This window comes from Haliotis asinina, chromosome 7, assembly GCF_037392515.1.
Source record: "Haliotis asinina isolate JCU_RB_2024 chromosome 7, JCU_Hal_asi_v2, whole genome shotgun sequence".
Lineage (NCBI taxonomy): Eukaryota > Metazoa > Mollusca > Gastropoda > Lepetellida > Haliotidae > Haliotis > Haliotis asinina.
Window position 1 is genome coordinate 61,859,100 of NC_090286.1, and position 17,682 is coordinate 61,876,781.

A 17,682-nucleotide genomic window follows, 5' to 3' on the forward strand; every position below is an offset into this window, starting at 1 on the left:
TACTTGTGGTTGTATAGATGGTGAAGGGAATAGAGTCGAGTACAGATACTCGGGGTTGTATAGATGGTGAAGTGAATAGGGCCGAGTACAGATACTTGGTGAAGAGAATAGGGCCGAGTACAGATACTTGGGGTTCTATAGATGGTGAAAAGAATAGGGCCGAGTACAGATACTTGGTGAAGAGAATAGGACCGAGTACAGATACTTGGTGAAGAGAATAGGGCCGAGTACAGATACTTGGGGTTGTATAGATGGTGAAAAGAATAGGGCCGAGTACAGATACTTGGTGAAGAGAATAGGGCCGAGTACAGATACTTGGTGAAGAGAATAGGGCCGAGTACAGATACTTGGTGAAGAGAATAGGACCGAGTACAGATACTTGGTGAAGAGAATAGGGCCGAGTACAGATACTTGGGGTTGTATAGATGGTGAAAAGAATAGGGCCGAGTACAGATACTTGGTGAAGAGAATAGGGCCGAGTACAGATACTTGTGGTTGTATAGATGGTGAAGGGAATAGAGTCGAGTACAGATACTTGGGGTAGTATAGATGGTGAAGTGAATAGGGCCGAGTACAGATACTTGGTGAAGAGAATAGGACCGAGTACAGATACTTGGTGAAGAGAATAGGGCCGAGTACAGATACTTGGGGTTGTATAGATGGTGAAAAGAATAGGGCCGAGTACAGATACTTGGTGAAGAGAATAGGGCCGAGTACAGATACTTGGTGAAGAGAATAGGGCCGAGTACAGATACTTGGTGAAGAGAATAGGGCCGAGTACAGATACTTGGGGTTGTATAGATGGTGAAAAGAATAGGGCCGAGTACAGATACTTGGTGAAGAGAATAGGGCCGAGTACAGATACTTGGGGTTGTATAGATGGTGAAAAGAATAGGGCCGAGTACAGATACTTGGTGAAGAGAATAGGGCCGAGTACAGATACTTGGTGAAGAGAATAGGGCCGAGTACAGATACTTGGTGAAGAGAATAGGACCGAGTACAGATACTTGGTGAAGAGAATAGGGCTGAGTACAGATACTTGGGGTTGTATAGATGGTGAAAAGAATAGGGCCGAGTACAGATACTTGGTGAAGAGAATAGGGCCGAGTACAGATACTTGTGGTTGTATAGATGGTGAAGGGAATAGAGTCGAGTACAGATACTTGGGGTTGTATAGATGGTGAAGTGAATAGGGCCGAGTACAGATACTTGGTGAAGAGAATAGGGCCGAGTACAGATACTTGGGGTTGTATAGATGGTGAAAAGAATAGGGCCGAGTACAGATACTTGGTGAAGAGAATAGGGCCGAGTACAGATACTTGGTGAAGTGAATAGGGCCGAGTACAGATACTTGGTGAAGTGAATAGGGCCGAGTACAGATACTTGTGGTTGTATAGATGGTGAAGGGAATAGGACCGAGTACAGATACTTGGTGAAGGGAACAGGGCCGAGTACAGATACTTGTGGTTGTATAGATGGTGAAGGGAATAGGGCCCAGTACAGATACTTGTGGTTGTATAGCCGGTGAAGAGAATAGGGCCGATTACAGATATTTGTGGTTAAATTCAAACCAACAAAACCAAAACAGATTACACTGTACACAGTTTCTACAAAACAAATCAAGAGAAGAGAGAGTTTTTACTTGTTATACTGGATGTGACTTTCCAACATTTAAACGCTGAAATACCAGGAGGTGATTCCCAAACGTTAATAAAGAAATGGGGAAACATTCCAGTTGAAATATAATTCACAGATAATTTCCTGAAGGCAATAAAGGCCTGCACATATTTGAAACTACTGGTCCGATACAATAACAACCGGCGCTGGGCCTCTGAGTCAGCAGTTATTTCGAACACTGGATTCCACCTTCACAAACTCACATGTCAGATGTGTGGGTATAAATTCATATAAAAATAATTCATTTAAAAATGGCTGTGATGTGCATGTTTTGAATCTCATTAGAAACTGTGATTACTTGTGAGGGACATCATAGCAGTGTTAATTTTGTGGTCTGAGCCGAGTATGGATTTATCGTGCTGGCAGCTACACTCCAGCAATATCACACCTGTTAACACCTGAAATGGGCTTAACACCTACCAGTGTGGGGAATAAAAATGATGGTCTGATGATCAAAAGCTTTTACCCCATTGCCTTACTCTTCTCAGATATAACTGCATCATGATGATAACAGGGAGATTTACAAACACAAGCATGTTGTAAGCTCCCTTTGATCCAATATATTCAGGTGTTATAAGTGTCATTACCTTCCTATTATGAAAAAATGTGTCATATAAAAACTAAACAAAAATTCATATGAGGGGCATCAACATGACAGTAACAAAATATCATTACAAAATAAAATAGCAAACATGTGTAACTTACTATAAAACAATTTTCCCACAATGTCAATCAACTCAAGCATGTTGAAAGCAATAAGAACAATATTTCTTTCAATTCATTTCTGTTTTATACCAACCACATGTGCTTCACAACAATGCAATTAAAAGCATAAGATGCAGAATTTAACAAACATGGTGAACCCTCTTTAGAACAGTGAAAAATCCTAATCACTTCAATTAAACTGTGGAACCCAATGGACTAGTATGGAATATTATCACTGCGACAAAATTTCCATTAATTATTTAATTTTGGGCTGTTGAAAAATATATCATGAACAACTCACAAAAAAATGTGCATAAAAAATGCATTGACACAGACCACCTTGGACACAATAAATAAAGGTATGAAGTTCCCTCAGTTGCCAATAAGCCCCCAGACATTGCTGAGACAATAAAAATACAACATATGCTAAATCAACAAATATGGGGATTGCACTGACTCAGTATTAATGTATAGATCATGACGCCATGAAATGAACTGCAGTATGTTTGAGAACATTGTTTTATTTTGTAACAAGTACCACAGAAAAGCTGTCTGAATCAATATGATGATGTTGAAACATGAATACAAATACAGACCATCTTCAACTTGACAATTAAATATAGTCTGTTGTCTTGAATTAGTCATCAGTAAGCAAGGATGGAACCTGACCTGACCCTCCCAGGTGCAGTCGAGTGTGTCACACACTGAAAGAGATATAGAATATATGGTGATCACTGTGTATTTCTGTCAAGTCAGAGTTTCCATGAACATTTGTACACCACATTTGTTAAGTGTCCGTACTTATACCTAGACACCAGTATAGAATCAGGTGAGCCTCACTGTTGACCAAGTCAGGTGGTAAACTGATGTCAGGAGCTCAGAATTTGCTGTTTGAAGTGTTCTCTGATGTGTTCAGCAACTTTAATACGTTTTCTCTTTCTTCTTTTTTTCTTTTCTTTAATTGGTGTTTGAAGACTGGGTTTATGTTGCTTAGATTTACAAGACAAGGGATTCGGTCCCTTTATTTTCTTCTTCCTTTTCGCCATCTCCTGTTCCCCAAACTCGTCAAGTTTCAACTTTTTTAACACATTGTGTTCATATTCTGTTGGTCCCAGTTTGTCAGCCATGGCATTTGCAGCTTTTTCCTTGGAGGCTTCTGAAGGTGTTTCTATGGTGACAGTATTGTGAGCGATGTACAACAGTGGGATGCCTGGCTTCGTCCGGGACACCTCGGTCAAGTCTGGGTCCTATGGTGAAATACAGAAATGAAAAAGAGGACAATATATTTCATCATGCAGTCCTCTAATACATGGACCCAATGTAAGAGTGCTTGTTCCACAAATAGAATTTCACAAAACTAATTAAAGGTCAGTAGTATTCCGTCTACAGGATGCCCATAACAAGCACCTGATCAACAGTCAGCTCTAAAACAATCATGGTACATCATAAACCAGAGGCATGTGCAACAGAATGAGTATTCGTTCAGTGAGCATGTGTGTACACTCTTAACAGCTGTCGAACAGTAACTGTCCTCGTCTGTATCTTTCCTCGTGATAACCCAGGAAGAACTCACAGCGGTCCTTTATCAGTTCTTTTGTGACATGGAGCTTAGAGACAAGTTCTTATAATAAATATATCAAATAGCAGTTTTCCACTTGTATGTCATGTTATTATGTTAGTTATCGTGCTATGATTGAAACAGAAAGTTTCTCTGAAACTTTCATTTCCTTAAGGGGGAGAGTGTTGCGAGAGTGTGTTTTCTGTAATTTGCATTGTTATGGATTAAGTGATAGTTATTGTTGGGTCACAATGTTGAGACTTTCGAGTGATAGTTATTATGGGTCACATTTAATATTATGGTTATAGTATTTTGGCAGTAGCGCTTTAGAGTTGCCTCCCTCTAGGCACTCTTCCATTGGGATGTGTTTTGACTATCGGTAAACACCAGACCAATTGCGAAATTTCCATACATCACTGGAATGCTTATGAATCAGTGATTGTGTATATATAAGGCTGGTTGTTGTGCTAACCTGGTAACCATCATACTGGTGTTGCATCATCATTCAGCCAACCTATATCTATCTGCCTCTTCATCAAAGATAAACCTACATTCAAAACTGCTTGCTGCGTAACATTTAGCATAACTGTTTCACTGAAAACCAAGACTTTGGTGAGTTGATATTATACTTGTGACCCACTGGTTAAGATTTGACTAAGTTGCATTGTACTAGAAACCTCTATTGTGAATCATTGTATCTTGCTCATTGGTCACTACATAATATTGAATAGTTCTGAGGGGATTTCTTATACCTTTTTTCACGGCAAATTATTAACCATAACACATAACAGTGGTGTTTAGCCAAATTCCAGGCTGCTTTAGTTCATTTCTTTTCAGAGGCACCATTGAAAACCACCTAGCAAAACTGTCAAATCATCTGGCGTGACTGCTCTCAAGTGGTCATGCCTGTATTCACAAGTACGCAAGACTTCATTTTCATTCAGCAGCACACAATTGTGAATACTTGCGAGCATTCGTTATGTTGAACACACCACTGATCTACTCAACACTGACCAAAGGGAGTCTTATTCATAAATGATGAAACATGTCAGTCATTACCAGACATAGATACACATAGGAATGTTGATTAATTTAAGCGATCATGCAAAAGCATACTTTTGAACAAGTATATCAAGAGAAGACAATCAACTACCTGTGTAGCAAGCATGTACTTCTGCTTGTTCCGCTTCCTGATGAGCGACTTGAGGCAATGGGAGGCTGGGACAGGGTTCTTGTGGCCACACTTAGCTACTTCATACTGACGCAACACTTTGAGTGGTCCATATAGGACACTTCCTGCAACACAGACCCTACATCATATTTGACAGACATGTCAGTATATATGACTCAGTATTTAAGACTTAAAATTTAAGTCTATTTTTATTCACATTTATATCAATTAACAAGGATTACTTTTATGATAAGCAACGACAATGAGGAAGAAAACATGACATTTGCATTTACCAAGAATCAAAAGTATGAATACAAACATCACATCTAGCTCTTTACTAAACATCATTATAACACATAGGTTTTTTTTAAAAAATAAAAACAAAAATAAAAACACCCAATGACCTGGATATCAGTGTTCAGACTAACAGACTTGACTGATGCATGTCACCATGTCCCATCATATTGTTGATCAATGTTAATGATGTCACTCACTTGAGTGTCTAGAATAGACTCAAACTGTTCATATACTTTAATCATGAAGTAAATATTCCTGGCATTAAACATGTTAAAACAACAGACATTACTTGGAAAATGAATAGTAACATCCTTAATTAACCTAATCTTCATTCATGAAATGTCAACGTAATCAAGCTTGTAAACATGGAAATGTCACTCATTACATCCAGTAAAACAGAAATCTGGGTTGAGAAGGAGCATCAGATTAAGTAAAATAATAAACTGCTTATGCAATACCTACCAAACAATTCACATTCTGCCATGACACATGCTGATGTGAGGAGTTTGACTTCAGAATCAAAATACTTTGGAACTTGTTCTGCTATGTTAACCTTAAAAGAGAGAGCTGCCTTACAAAATGTGCCATCAACCAGAATCTTGTAAGGTGACTCAAATCCAAAGTTCCCTTTGTAGAATGTCAAAATACGGCGTGCATGTTTTCCTCTTTTAACCTTCATCTTTTTCAAAATCTGAAATCATAATCATGATAATGGTATGTAAACAACAGTAAAAAGATTTCAATCATGTAACCTGGGCTTGATATTAATATAGGCCTGTTTGAAACATCTGGTTCAGCAAAGACATTTTGCATCACAGGTAAATTAGATTTAAGTCATATTCTCATAAAGTTCCACATTTAGGATAAATCCTGGCTTTACAACAAACTCACAACCAGCTGATTTTAGCAGTTATCATAGAGCACAAACATATTTATCGTACATGGCTGCCATTGTGACAGAAAAAAACATGTTTTTTCTGACAAACATTAAATATCATTGGTTGTTGAAGATGAGAAAGATAAATTAACATGCAACAAAAACATAATACAAATTGGGAGTATGAGCACTTAGTTTGATTTAGGTTAGTGGGCGACGCCGTCTTGAGATGAAACCATATGGAATTAAGGTGAGGGAAAGAGTTGGGTTAGGGTTGGGGTTAGGATTAGGTTAGGGTCCCGGACGCATTTTATAGTAAACATAGTACTGGCCAACATCTGATAAGATCGCTTTACTCCCATTATTTACAAACCACCATAATAGTGCAGTTGTAGTATGGGAGTAACTTACGACTTGTGAATATTTTCTTTGCGATAAATAACTTCCGATTCGAACAAATCAATTACATTGTGAAGCAAACGCAATAACGTTCTGTTCATGTGTCACTGCAAACTTACATGTGTAACTCCCAGGGAGCAGACATCTTGTTTCTTTAACTCTTTGAACTTCCGGTATTCATTACGACTTCAGGCGAATGTGAAATAATTGACTGTCGATAATATTTTGATGAATACATCGTTGATTAATTACTTAAGCTGGGGCAAGTATGTTATTGACACAACACTTAACGAATCACATCAAATCTTTGGCAGGTTTACAAGTTACGCAACACTGGTCTAAACTGAGTTCAGTCTCTTATGGCTAAACTTGGCTCTGTCTATGGTTGTAAATTTTAACACTATCTATAGCGTCTACGTAAACTTTAGACTAACAGCGAGTCTCTGAAATGAACATATTTTACTGAAAAAACGTTCATAGTGAAAAAAAATAATATAATGAAATGGAGCCCTGAGACTTTCTTCATTTTCAGAAGCTAAGGAAATCTAGACTTGCCACATTTTCTAGACTTGCGTGGGCTTTCTTGGATATTTATACTTCAGGGTCTGTACGACAGACTAAGTAAACTTAGTCTGCGTAATATTCCTCTGAGACTAAGTTTACTTAGACTGTATAATGTACAAAATGTACATTTAACACGTAAATGAAATAGGAGAAGATCGAGTACCACTATCTTTTTCTTATAGCTGTCAATATTTTATTAAAATAAGGGGAAAAAATGTTTATCCTTCCAAAGTTCATTACAAAGCCCTCAGTGGTTCATATGATTAATCTACCCCAAGCCAAAAAGTATCAACTTTTTGTCGCCATGAGCTTTATAAATTCAGACTCCATCATTTATGATATTAATGTGCGTACGTAAACATGTATACACTTGGGGGTACTATTGTTATATATCTCATGTAAAGCTCTGCGTTGTAGCCTTGGGTGAATACAGTAATCCCCTCAACCGTGTGATTACCTATTTTGCTATGTATATAATTGAGTGTCGTTGTACTAATGATTGTGGCCAAACAGTGTATAAATTGAAACAGTCTTGCTCAAACCGAAAAAAATGTTAAGATAACAAAGCTTGTGTTTTTCAAAATCCATGTTATAAAATAGAAATTACGCTATGCACATCCAGAGGAAAGTTACTAGATCTGTATGGCAGACAGAAACGGGTGTAAATGATTGTCAGGTGTTTTGCGCGACTGAAACGGAAAGACAGTCAAATATGCTGATAAGCGCTTGCGTAGTTTCTCAATCAAAATGGCGACCGCCAGAGCGAGCACGTTGCCATCTCCAGTTAAATATGTGCAGATTGATGGTCTTGTGAGTATTCTTTTTCCTATAATGCGCCACTTTATACATTCGATCAACATTCGTGTGGAGTAAGATATGGTTTGATTGTTCAGAAGTCAGTCAGAAGTCAGTGATGATGCATACATATGTAGCTGAAATACCGGCGGAAGCCTTACAAGTTACGTTGCTGTGTTATAATGATCAACCAGGCAAACAAGGAAACCTTCCTGCTCGTTTCTTTTCTAAGCCCCATGTATGGTTGGCCATTTCGGAATGTGACAGTTGACCATTTGTGTCATCATCGATCTACAGCATATGTATTTGTTAGCATTCCTTTTCAACGTTAATACCACTGACAGTATGTCCACAAAGGGGAAGCAACATTTTTGTGTTGGTATTAAATCCCAGTATCTATATTAAATCCAGTAAAGAATGGAATTGTTTGTGAGGTGAATCCATGTGGAGATAAAACTGTTTAATGTGGTTAAACGCAGAAATGACTGAATGTTTTAATCGTGTTAATATTTGGATGCCTGGTATAGGATATATCAACAGTTGTAGTTGAAGAAATGTCCAGTGAATAGGGGTGATCTACAATGTTGTTTCAGTTTGGGTACTTGAAAGTTTAAATCAAGCATGATTTCAAGAGTTTTCACATACACTGGTGGATTTGTCAACGACCAATATTTCATCTGTATTGTATTTCACTTCTGAAGGAAGCAATGTTTTGTCAGATGGATATCCCCCATATGTTCAACAATGTTATGGTTGTTTGCTTTATTGACCCAGATTTAGAACGTGAGCATGGCCTGTTAAATGTGTGATTGGTTGTAGGTTGTGCTGAAGATCATTAAGCACTGCCAGGAGGAAGGAGCAGGTGGCACCGACCTGGTGCAAGGGGTGCTGCTGGGGCTGGTGGTGGAGAACAGGCTGGAGATCACAAACTGCTTCCCCTTCCCCAGACACAATGATGAAGAAGACTTTGATGAAGGTTGGACTGGGAGTTCTCAGAAACTAATTTGTTTACTCTGTTATTCGTTTTACTGAAAAAAATATTGGTGAATACACCACCATACATGCATTTGTGCACTAGTCTTGTCACTAGTGGCTTTATCTTATCCTGATATGGGTATGCACAGTGTTTCATTTCTTTGCTTGTGGTGGAGGTGGTTTGGGCTTGATTGCCAAAGTCAGTTTAATGTGAGAAGAACATTTCTTGTGCCTGCTGGTCATTCCATCGCTGTATTGTTGTTTCAAGAGGAATAATGCCATTCTTAATTACTCTTACCTAATCTGGTCTAATTGATATTTGCTGCTCCATCCTTTGAATGTAATACAAGACACTATTATGGATGACAACTTCTTTAATTCTTTTATCACGACGTTTCAAGGCTAATTCTTGCCCCTTCGCCAGGTGGAGGGGCAAAAATTAGCCTTGAAACGTCTTGTTAAAAGAATTAAAGAAGTTGTCATCCATAATAGTGTCTTGTATTACCTCACCATCTTCTAAATGCCTTTGAAGAATTTCATCCTTTGAATGGTTCTTGTAATATGTCAGGTTACTGTTCATAAAGAAACACATATCTGATTATCCCATCTTGAGAAGTGTGTATATTCATAGACTGTATCCCTTATATAGTGTTAACGTTTTTGTATGTGACTATTTAACATGTTGCCCCAGAACACTGTAGTTCCGTGAGATAGGTTCCTTCTGTCTACCGAATCTGCATATTACAGCATTATAAGTGATGTGAATATGTACTCATAAAGACCAACTGTGACACTTTCAGTCCAGTATCAGATGGAGATGATGAGGAACCTTCGCCATGTCAACATTGACCATCTTCACGTTGGATGGTATCAGAGCACATACTTCGGTTCTTTCATCAACCGACCTCTGCTAGACTCCCAGTTCAACTATCAACACTCCATTGAAGAGTCAGTGGTACTTATATACGGTATGTATTGTAATAAAGATTCATCTATCACATGCATGGATGGTTATTGGCAAACTTTTTATGTTGGTATGTGTTGAATTCGAAATCCTATATTGTAATGTAATGCCATTTAACATGCATGCATGGTCGTGTGACGATACTGCATTAGATTTAGGCGTTGGTAGCCTATGTTTGTTGAAAGAGACATCTAAGGGAATCAGGTAATCAGGCTCATTAAGTTGGTTGACTTTGATATCATTCAACCAAGTTGTGTAAATCAGTCTTCAATGACTATTTTTCTACTTACTGACCACCATCATATAGCTTGAATATTGCTGAATGTGGTGTTAAAGATCACAGATACTCTAGGGGTGTACAAATACCAAAATCATTTATTAGCATCATATTGACTAAACCCTATTATTAAAAGTAATCATTTCAACATTTAATTATCTTAAATCAACCTTTATGACAACAGTGCACAATTCTCTGCCTTGCACGGAATTTCAACCAATCAGAGGGGCACGTCTCCATGAGTAATGTGAGGTGTGCTTATATGTTGTAGAATTCATGTACATATCAGAGGGTAATATATCTTGTTTAATGGTTTGCCTAGATCTGAAATCCTGACAACAGTTGTAAAAATGAAATTATGTTTTTCACAATCTGCTGTCAATAAATATTGTTTTCATAGATGATTATTGTCACTGAGGATATAAATCATTATATTACAAGCTCTCCTGCAATTCTTTCGGTCATGATTCAAATACATGTATAATTACGAGTATGAATTAGTTTGATTTCTAACGTGATGAAAACAAACCCTAATCTAATTGATTCTCAAACTGACTTCAGGCGATGACAACTATAACAGTTGTCCTGTTATGAACATCCGCCAGTCAGAATAACTGCTATTTAAGTTTGTTTTCACCAAGTTACAAAATTACAACTACTTATTTTTTTCCATATCCTGACTCATGCTTAATTGCTTATCTCCTCTTCCTGGAGAAGGTAGTGGAACACCTGAAATCCCTTGAAGTTCCCTTCTAAAAGAAGCGGACATAAAATTCACACTCACCCATGTATTACCTCCCTTCCCATGCACATATTCAGCTGATCAGCCATGATACTTCACTCTCTCCCTATCGCCCGACAAGGGCAGCTGCAGACTTAGTCTCAGTTGATGAAATCGTGTCTTCAGTGCAGATTACGGCTGTTGGCGGTTGACCAACATATATTTTGCCTGGCTTGTAAACCTTTTTGTTCTGCTCATACTCGTAAATTTTGTACAAATTTGTCTGAAGCAGAATTCTTACTACGTTTACAGTCGGTTCACAGACGTGCTAGAGACAAGCAACATCGCCTCACATTAGCCATGTCTAAATCTGGTGGAATAAAATCGGGTAACCGTTTAGTTATTGATGCCGAGATTCATTCCAGTGATATGCCAGCCGTATCTCCGAGGTTGTGTCCAGGGTCGGGCAAGTCGTCTCCCAAGACTCAGAAGAGACCGTCTGTAGAGGCAGGGCCGTCTCAGGCCAAGAAATCTAAGTAGTCGAAGTTGAAGTCCTCGTCTTCAAGATCATCGCAGAATCATCCTTCTTTGATGAAGAAATCGTTTGGCGAAGAGATCGTCCCGTTAAGAGTATGTCAATTCTGTGACGAGTCTCCGTTGATGATACAGAGTGAAGACATCAATGAACGTAATCAATGGGCGTCGGCAACTAGATGGCATCATCAACGCTTCAGAACCCTTTTCATCTACAGCAGACAACGCAGATGTCAACTGCAACCTTGGGCATCGTAGACAACTCTTCAACACAGTTGTCACTGCACGCATTGCAGGCATTCGACACAGGCACCTTCATGCAACAATTCACAACGCAGATGATGAATCTAATGGAGCAACAGTTGGAAGAAGAAAGATGACTGCACTCATCAACAATGTCGACTGCGAATCAGCAAGAACATGTATCTAGACCTGCACTGAAGATGAAGAAGAGGTGTATGCACGCACGCACTCCAGAAGATCCAGGTCCCGGTCATCAGGTCGCATTACAGAGAAGGACACACCCACGCCAAGTGAATGTACTCGCACGACTAGTTATACTCGGATGAGTGCACTTGCAGATTTACTCATCAATGGAGAAGGTCTCCTTCAATCTCCCCTGTTCATAGAAGGCGCTGTATGTAGTCATCCTCACCTTCAGATGTAGACATACACAGTTTGGATCGTCGGCGATCTATGAATACGTCTTACTCTAGGAAGAACAAAGTTAGACACCACCGAGAGTTCTCACTGGAAGAAGCCCTCTTCTTGGACTAAGAAGTCACATCATGGATCACGGATGGCTTAAACCTTGTTTCACCATCTAAGGGTTCCAATGAATTCAACTCATATAAAATGAAGAATGATGACATTGATACGTTAACGTTCCCGCCAACAGCTCCCATTTCTACGATCCTGAGATATTGTTTACAGCATTTAGGTCAGCAACCAAGTTTTAACAACTACATGTGCCGCCATTTAACGCACCTCGTTTTCCTCTTCTTCACACGGAACCATTCATCAGCGCCCCTGATGTACAGTCCAATTGATTCCATTTGAGGCTGATGAATTGTTCACTAACCCAAAATCTAATAACTGCAACAAAACCAGATTTTGCACAGCCACATGACCATCGACAGTTGTTATACAAACGATCATCATTTTCTTGTCAACTTTCGCTATTTTGTACAAGAGGGGGGCACTTGCTGGTAATTTGGTGGAAAGTCCATGTGCACATCTTGAACAGACTAGCATGAGTGATCAGGACCTTGTATTCAGTATGAAGATAGTTGTACATGAAGAAAGGTCACAACTAGTCTTGATTGTTATTCTTGATTGTTATATCTTGACATTTAGTTGCGTCAGAAACTTGCAGGACGCTAGTTACTTTTGGTGTCATCACATGTCAGTCAATGAAGCCTTCTATGGAAGACAAGTTTGACTGGATGTGATTCCCCCCAAAATTTACAATGAATATGAGAAGAATAGGACCGAATTATTGCTGTAATAAGTTCCCGTTGAGGGGGGGGGGGGGGGAATTATTGGACATAATTTGGAAGAGACAGCAGAATCCAGCATTGTCTGACCCACCACCGTTTCTTTCGAATTCTGTGAGCAATTAAACATGAGTCAGGAGAAGGAAAAATATGTAATTTTCTGAATAAAATTGATATTTTATGCTTATCCTGATTCATGAAGGAAGTCCTCCTAGCCGCCTCTCACCGACTGTATTCTCGTATTCTCATGTCAGACGATTATAGGAGAGAGTAAAGTATCATGGCCGATCAGCTGACCATGTGCATGGGAAAGGAGGTAATACATGAGGGAGTGTGAATTTTACGTCCGCTTTTTTTAGAAGGGAACTTCAAGGGATTTCAGGTGCTCAACTACCTTCGCCAGGAAGACGAGATAAGCGATTAGGCATGAGTCAGGATAAGTATAAATTATCAGTTTTATTCAGTAAATTACATTCTACTGGTAGTTAAACATGTATTTCGATTGACTGACAGTAGGACGTTGCATGGTGTAGCAGATAACATAACAGTTTCACTCTTGGAAGCAAGATGGATGTCAATATAATGCTACTTGTTATAATATTGTCATTTCGAACACAGGGGCAGTGGGGTAGTCAGGTGGTTTAAGCATTGGATTGTCACACTGGAGACCCAGGTTCAATTCCTCGCATAGGTTCAATGTTTAAAGCCCTCTCCTGGTGTCCCCCATGGTGATATTGCCGGAATATTGTCAAAAGCAGCGTAAATCCATTCTCGATCAGTTACTGCAACCACAACCTCGCTTCTCAGGAAAAAGGTGTTGTGTTACAAGTTACGTCATGCAAAATCCTTTACTACAACTAGTAAGTAGTTTTGATATTCTAACTCAGTGAAAATCTATCCATTTTCTATCTTGAAAGCAAGTAGGGGTCAAGCCATCTGATTTGTTATTTGATACTACCGGCTTCCACAACACTTGCTTCACCCTCATAAACAATAAAACATAACCTTTTTAGCATGAACTGTGGGGTCTGGTGGAAATCTGCATTGCATGGTGACGTCATCACCCGACCCTTGCAACTTTTAATCACTCAGTATTGATTAAGCATAAGGTTTTCAAGAATAAATTAGGTTTTGCAACATATGTCATATTTGGGATTTCTCTTTCTCAGTAAAGTACAAATTCTAATACTTTTTTTTGGTCGAGTCCCATCTGGGATTTGAACCCGCACCTTCAGAGAATTATGTTTTTCACTTAAGACTAACCACATATGTAATGGTTAAGAGAGTACAGAAGAAAAACATCCATTCTTTAATAAGTGAACAAGCTCCATTCAGTTAGGATGTTGATCAGCAAACAATGATGTCCTTTGCACAGGCAGGAATTGAGTCAGCTGTTGTTCAGTGTTATGCTGACTACTTTCGTGTGCTAAGATCAATGTGGTAGCCATCATATTTGTTCAAATCCATTGTGATGAGCCATTATCTATGGGGATGTCATCTTGAGAATTCATGTCCCAGACATGATTTCAGCGTGATCACCTCCATAATCATTTGGGAGAGCTATATACTTCATAACTTCTTATGCAGACCCCCTGAAGACCACACAGGGTTTCCTGTCATTGAAGGCCTACCGCTTGACGCCAGATATGATGGAGTTTTATGCCAAGGGTGATTTTACTCCTGAAGGCATCACCAGCCACAACATGAGCTTTGAGAAGATGTTTGAGGAAATCCCTGTTGTGATGAAGAACTCCCACCTGGTGAATGCCCTGCTGTGTGAACTAGATGACAAGAAGATGAAGAGTCAGGAGTTCGCCTTTCTCGATCTGGCCACCAGGTTGGTGTACCATACGATAGTGTTGGAAAATTCTAAGCATCTTCAGATCTTGTTCTGTTAATTGTCTGAATGTCCTCATTTTTATTGCAGTAGCTTCAGTGAAAGGCATACTCGTCACCTTACATGAAGTATGGTATTATTTTGCTTGTCACTGTTATTTCATATATGTAGTCAAAGACTACTTCAGAGTACAAGAAACCTTTCTCTAGCTACAACACATGGACGTTCAAGTTTCAAGATTTTTCACATTTTGAGCTGTGAGTGATTAGATTCAAGAGTTGATTGTTATACAACTAAAATAGATGTGAACTTTTAAAACATAACTGTCTCACTTGCAGCTCCATGTTAGAAAAGAATCTTCGACAGTTGATGGAGTGTGTGGATGATGTTGCCATGGATACGAACAAGTACCTGAACTTCCAGCGACAACAGTTCAGACAAACACAAGCAAAGCAGGCTCACATTCTCAAAAGGGTAAGCAGGCTTTGTATGTCACAGCTTTATATGTAGACGAATCACAGAAACGGTGGTGTTCTTTAATGTTAATCTGAGTTGTAGGATAAAATTTATTTCATGTCTTTTTTTGAAAAAGACATTCCCATGTTTGCTGTAAACAAACTCATGAGGATGAGGTGGTACAGAGTGGTGTTCTTGACACCCTGATAGTTACTCATGCAGTAAAGCCATGCTTTGTTTGGTTTGTAATAATTACCAGATCAGTACAGTTATGCTGTAATGACACTCACTCACTTTAACAGACACAAGAGAACCAAGTCCGTCAGGCACGAGGCGAGGCCCCACTGCCTGAGGAAGACCTGTCAAAGCTGTTCAAGCCACTCCAACCGCCACCACGACTTGACTGCCTACTTGTAGCGGGTCAGATTGACAACTATGCCAAGCAAATATCAGAGTTCTCCGCTCAGAGTGTTGGAAAACTGTTTTTAGCAGAATCTTTACAGGCACCCAAGTCCAGTTAACAGACTGCAGGAGATAGACTTTTTTCACATCAACTATTTGGGGAACTGGATTCAAAAAAGCATTCAAGTTTTTGACCATCAAACCATTATTGAGGTTGGCTCACTTTGGGTGGTTGAACAGTCTGTGTGACTTTCAAAGAAGTCTCTTCAGTGTTGTAAAGTGCACCCATGCATGAATCAGCAAAAACAACCAGACATAGTTTGATTCTTTCAAAAGGTAACCTTGGTGTTATAACACTCTCCAATGTAAGATGATGAAACAATAATTGAGGTTTATGAATGTTCAGTCTTATATGGGAAGAAGTGTTTTAACAACAGACTATTTTCTGGATGTTCCAAAATATTTTTGGTTGTTTTGCTTGTGGATTGCAAATTGCTAAGAAATCTTCTGTATAAACATAAACTGAAAAAGAATTAAAATAATCAAATACTCTATTTCTTTGTTGCTTGCTGCTCTTCTACCAAATGGACCTCCATGTTTCAAGCAAGCACACCATCACAGTTCAGTAGATGAACATTACTAGGGTACAGAGAGCATTGGCTTCTATTCACCTGAAAATATGTCTGCTTGAGGAAAACAATATCTGCTACTGGGAATTGTAAAACCTGATCGTTATTTGGTTCTAGACTGTTCTGTGGTGTATGTTGGATAATCATTAATTTGAGTGTACAAAATGAAAGAAATATGGTTTGGGGGATAAAAATGGTAACAAAAATCTGACTGGGAAATTCATAAACAAATTTTAGTGTGAGTCCAGGCCTGTTGAAATGGACTGAAAGGTGTGACTTGACCATGTATAATGCATAAAATATCCCACTCATCTTACACCAGACTGACACTTAGTTAGTCTAACACTGTTGACCGCTCTGAAGATGAAACCTGCAGGTACATTTGTGGCTCTTCCCACCCCAGGGATGATCAGCGTGACAGCTGTGGCATTCACACCCACCCCTTACTACTACTAAAATGCATATAGTCATGCTTCTGGCCATCAAGAAACAACACAGACTTTATTATTCCTTGTTTATTGGCATGAACAAGTACATGTGGAGAAGGTTATCAAAGCACCTTCATAGTTCTGTCCATGAAAATAGAGCGAAACCAAACAGTACAAAACTTGCAAAAATTAAGCCAACAATACTGCTTGTGACAAAACCCGACAATAACCACAAGTCTTTCATCCTGCTTTACGCACGCAGATACTACATTTGCCAAAAGTGAGTCCAAGTTTTACCAATACTGATGACAAGAAACTGGGAACAGATAAAACGGTTCCATTTATTAGACAGGACATCTTGCATGTATCCTGAATGGCAGTTTTGAGAACTCAGTCCAAATATTCTACAATTATTCAAGACCTCTTACTTGTTTTCATGAGTATACGTATATGTGTATACATGTATATCCAGTTGATGACTCTACAGATAACTATGTATACTCCATTCCTCTATATTTGTCTATGGTTTGGTACACAGACCGTACACAGATGCACAAGGGAAAGCAATAAAATAATAATAAGGTCCTTTGTTATGCGCTTCTTGTTATGCGCTTCAGTCCACACACAAATGCATGCTTAAACACAGGGGGAAGAGGGAGAGCTTTTTACAAAGGAGAAAAGATAAGTCTTCAGCTTTGATTTAAAACATGCCAACAGTGTATATTGTTGGTCCCAACTTCTAATTACTAAAGACTGCAACCTCCCTTCTTCTGAAAGATGATTTGTGACCTGCAGATGGTTTGTGCATGATAATGAGTTCAGTTTTATGCTGCACTCAGTAATATTCCACCTATATGTTAGCAGTCTGTAAATAGTCGAGTCTGGATAAGACAAACCATTGATCAACTGCATGAGCATTG

General features: G+C 39.0%; 2 protein-coding genes across 2 annotated transcripts; one reads left to right on the forward strand and one right to left on the reverse strand.

Moving 5' to 3' along the window:
• Positions 1 to 2,873: 2,873 nt before the first annotated feature.
• Positions 2,874 to 7,045, reverse strand: LOC137290592 (rRNA-processing protein UTP23 homolog). Its single transcript, XM_067821634.1, has 4 exons — positions 6,804 to 7,045; positions 5,871 to 6,099; positions 5,094 to 5,236; positions 2,874 to 3,629 (listed from the first exon to the last, which is right to left on the reverse strand). The coding sequence occupies exons 2-4, from the start codon at positions 6,085 to 6,087 to the stop codon at positions 3,252 to 3,254; spliced, it is 738 nt and encodes a 245-aa protein (XP_067677735.1). The 5' UTR covers positions 6,088 to 6,099; positions 6,804 to 7,045; the 3' UTR covers positions 2,874 to 3,251.
• A 929-nt stretch (positions 7,046 to 7,974) lies between these two features.
• LOC137291863 (eukaryotic translation initiation factor 3 subunit H-like) lies at positions 7,975 to 16,259 on the forward strand. The gene is made up of 6 exons (XM_067823405.1): positions 7,975 to 8,058; positions 8,863 to 9,019; positions 9,819 to 9,986; positions 14,598 to 14,847; positions 15,186 to 15,321; positions 15,606 to 16,259. The coding sequence occupies exons 1-6, from the start codon at positions 7,996 to 7,998 to the stop codon at positions 15,822 to 15,824; spliced, it is 993 nt and encodes a 330-aa protein (XP_067679506.1). The 5' UTR covers positions 7,975 to 7,995; the 3' UTR covers positions 15,825 to 16,259.
• The last annotated feature ends 1,423 nt before the right edge of the window (positions 16,260 to 17,682 follow it).

Excerpts from the sequence above, each read along its gene's own strand:
- LOC137291863 (XM_067823405.1), top strand. The coding sequence starts at position 7,996 with ATGGCGACCGCCAGAGCGAGCACGTTGCCATCTCCAGTTAAATATGTG. Across the intron at positions 9,020-9,818 it reads TGAAGAAGACTTTGATGAAG|TCCAGTATCAGATGGAGATG; the intron begins GTTGGACTGGGA and ends TGACACTTTCAG. Across the intron at positions 9,987-14,597 it reads GTCAGTGGTACTTATATACG|ACCCCCTGAAGACCACACAG; the intron begins GTATGTATTGTA and ends CTTCTTATGCAG.
- LOC137290592 (XM_067821634.1), bottom strand. The coding sequence starts at position 6,087 with ATGAAGGTTAAAAGAGGAAAACATGCACGCCGTATTTTGACATTCTAC. Across the intron at positions 5,237-5,870 it reads GGCAGAATGTGAATTGTTTG|GAAGTGTCCTATATGGACCA; the intron begins GTAGGTATTGCA and ends TCTGTGTTGCAG. Across the intron at positions 3,630-5,093 it reads AGTACATGCTTGCTACACAG|GACCCAGACTTGACCGAGGT; the intron begins GTAGTTGATTGT and ends ATTTCACCATAG.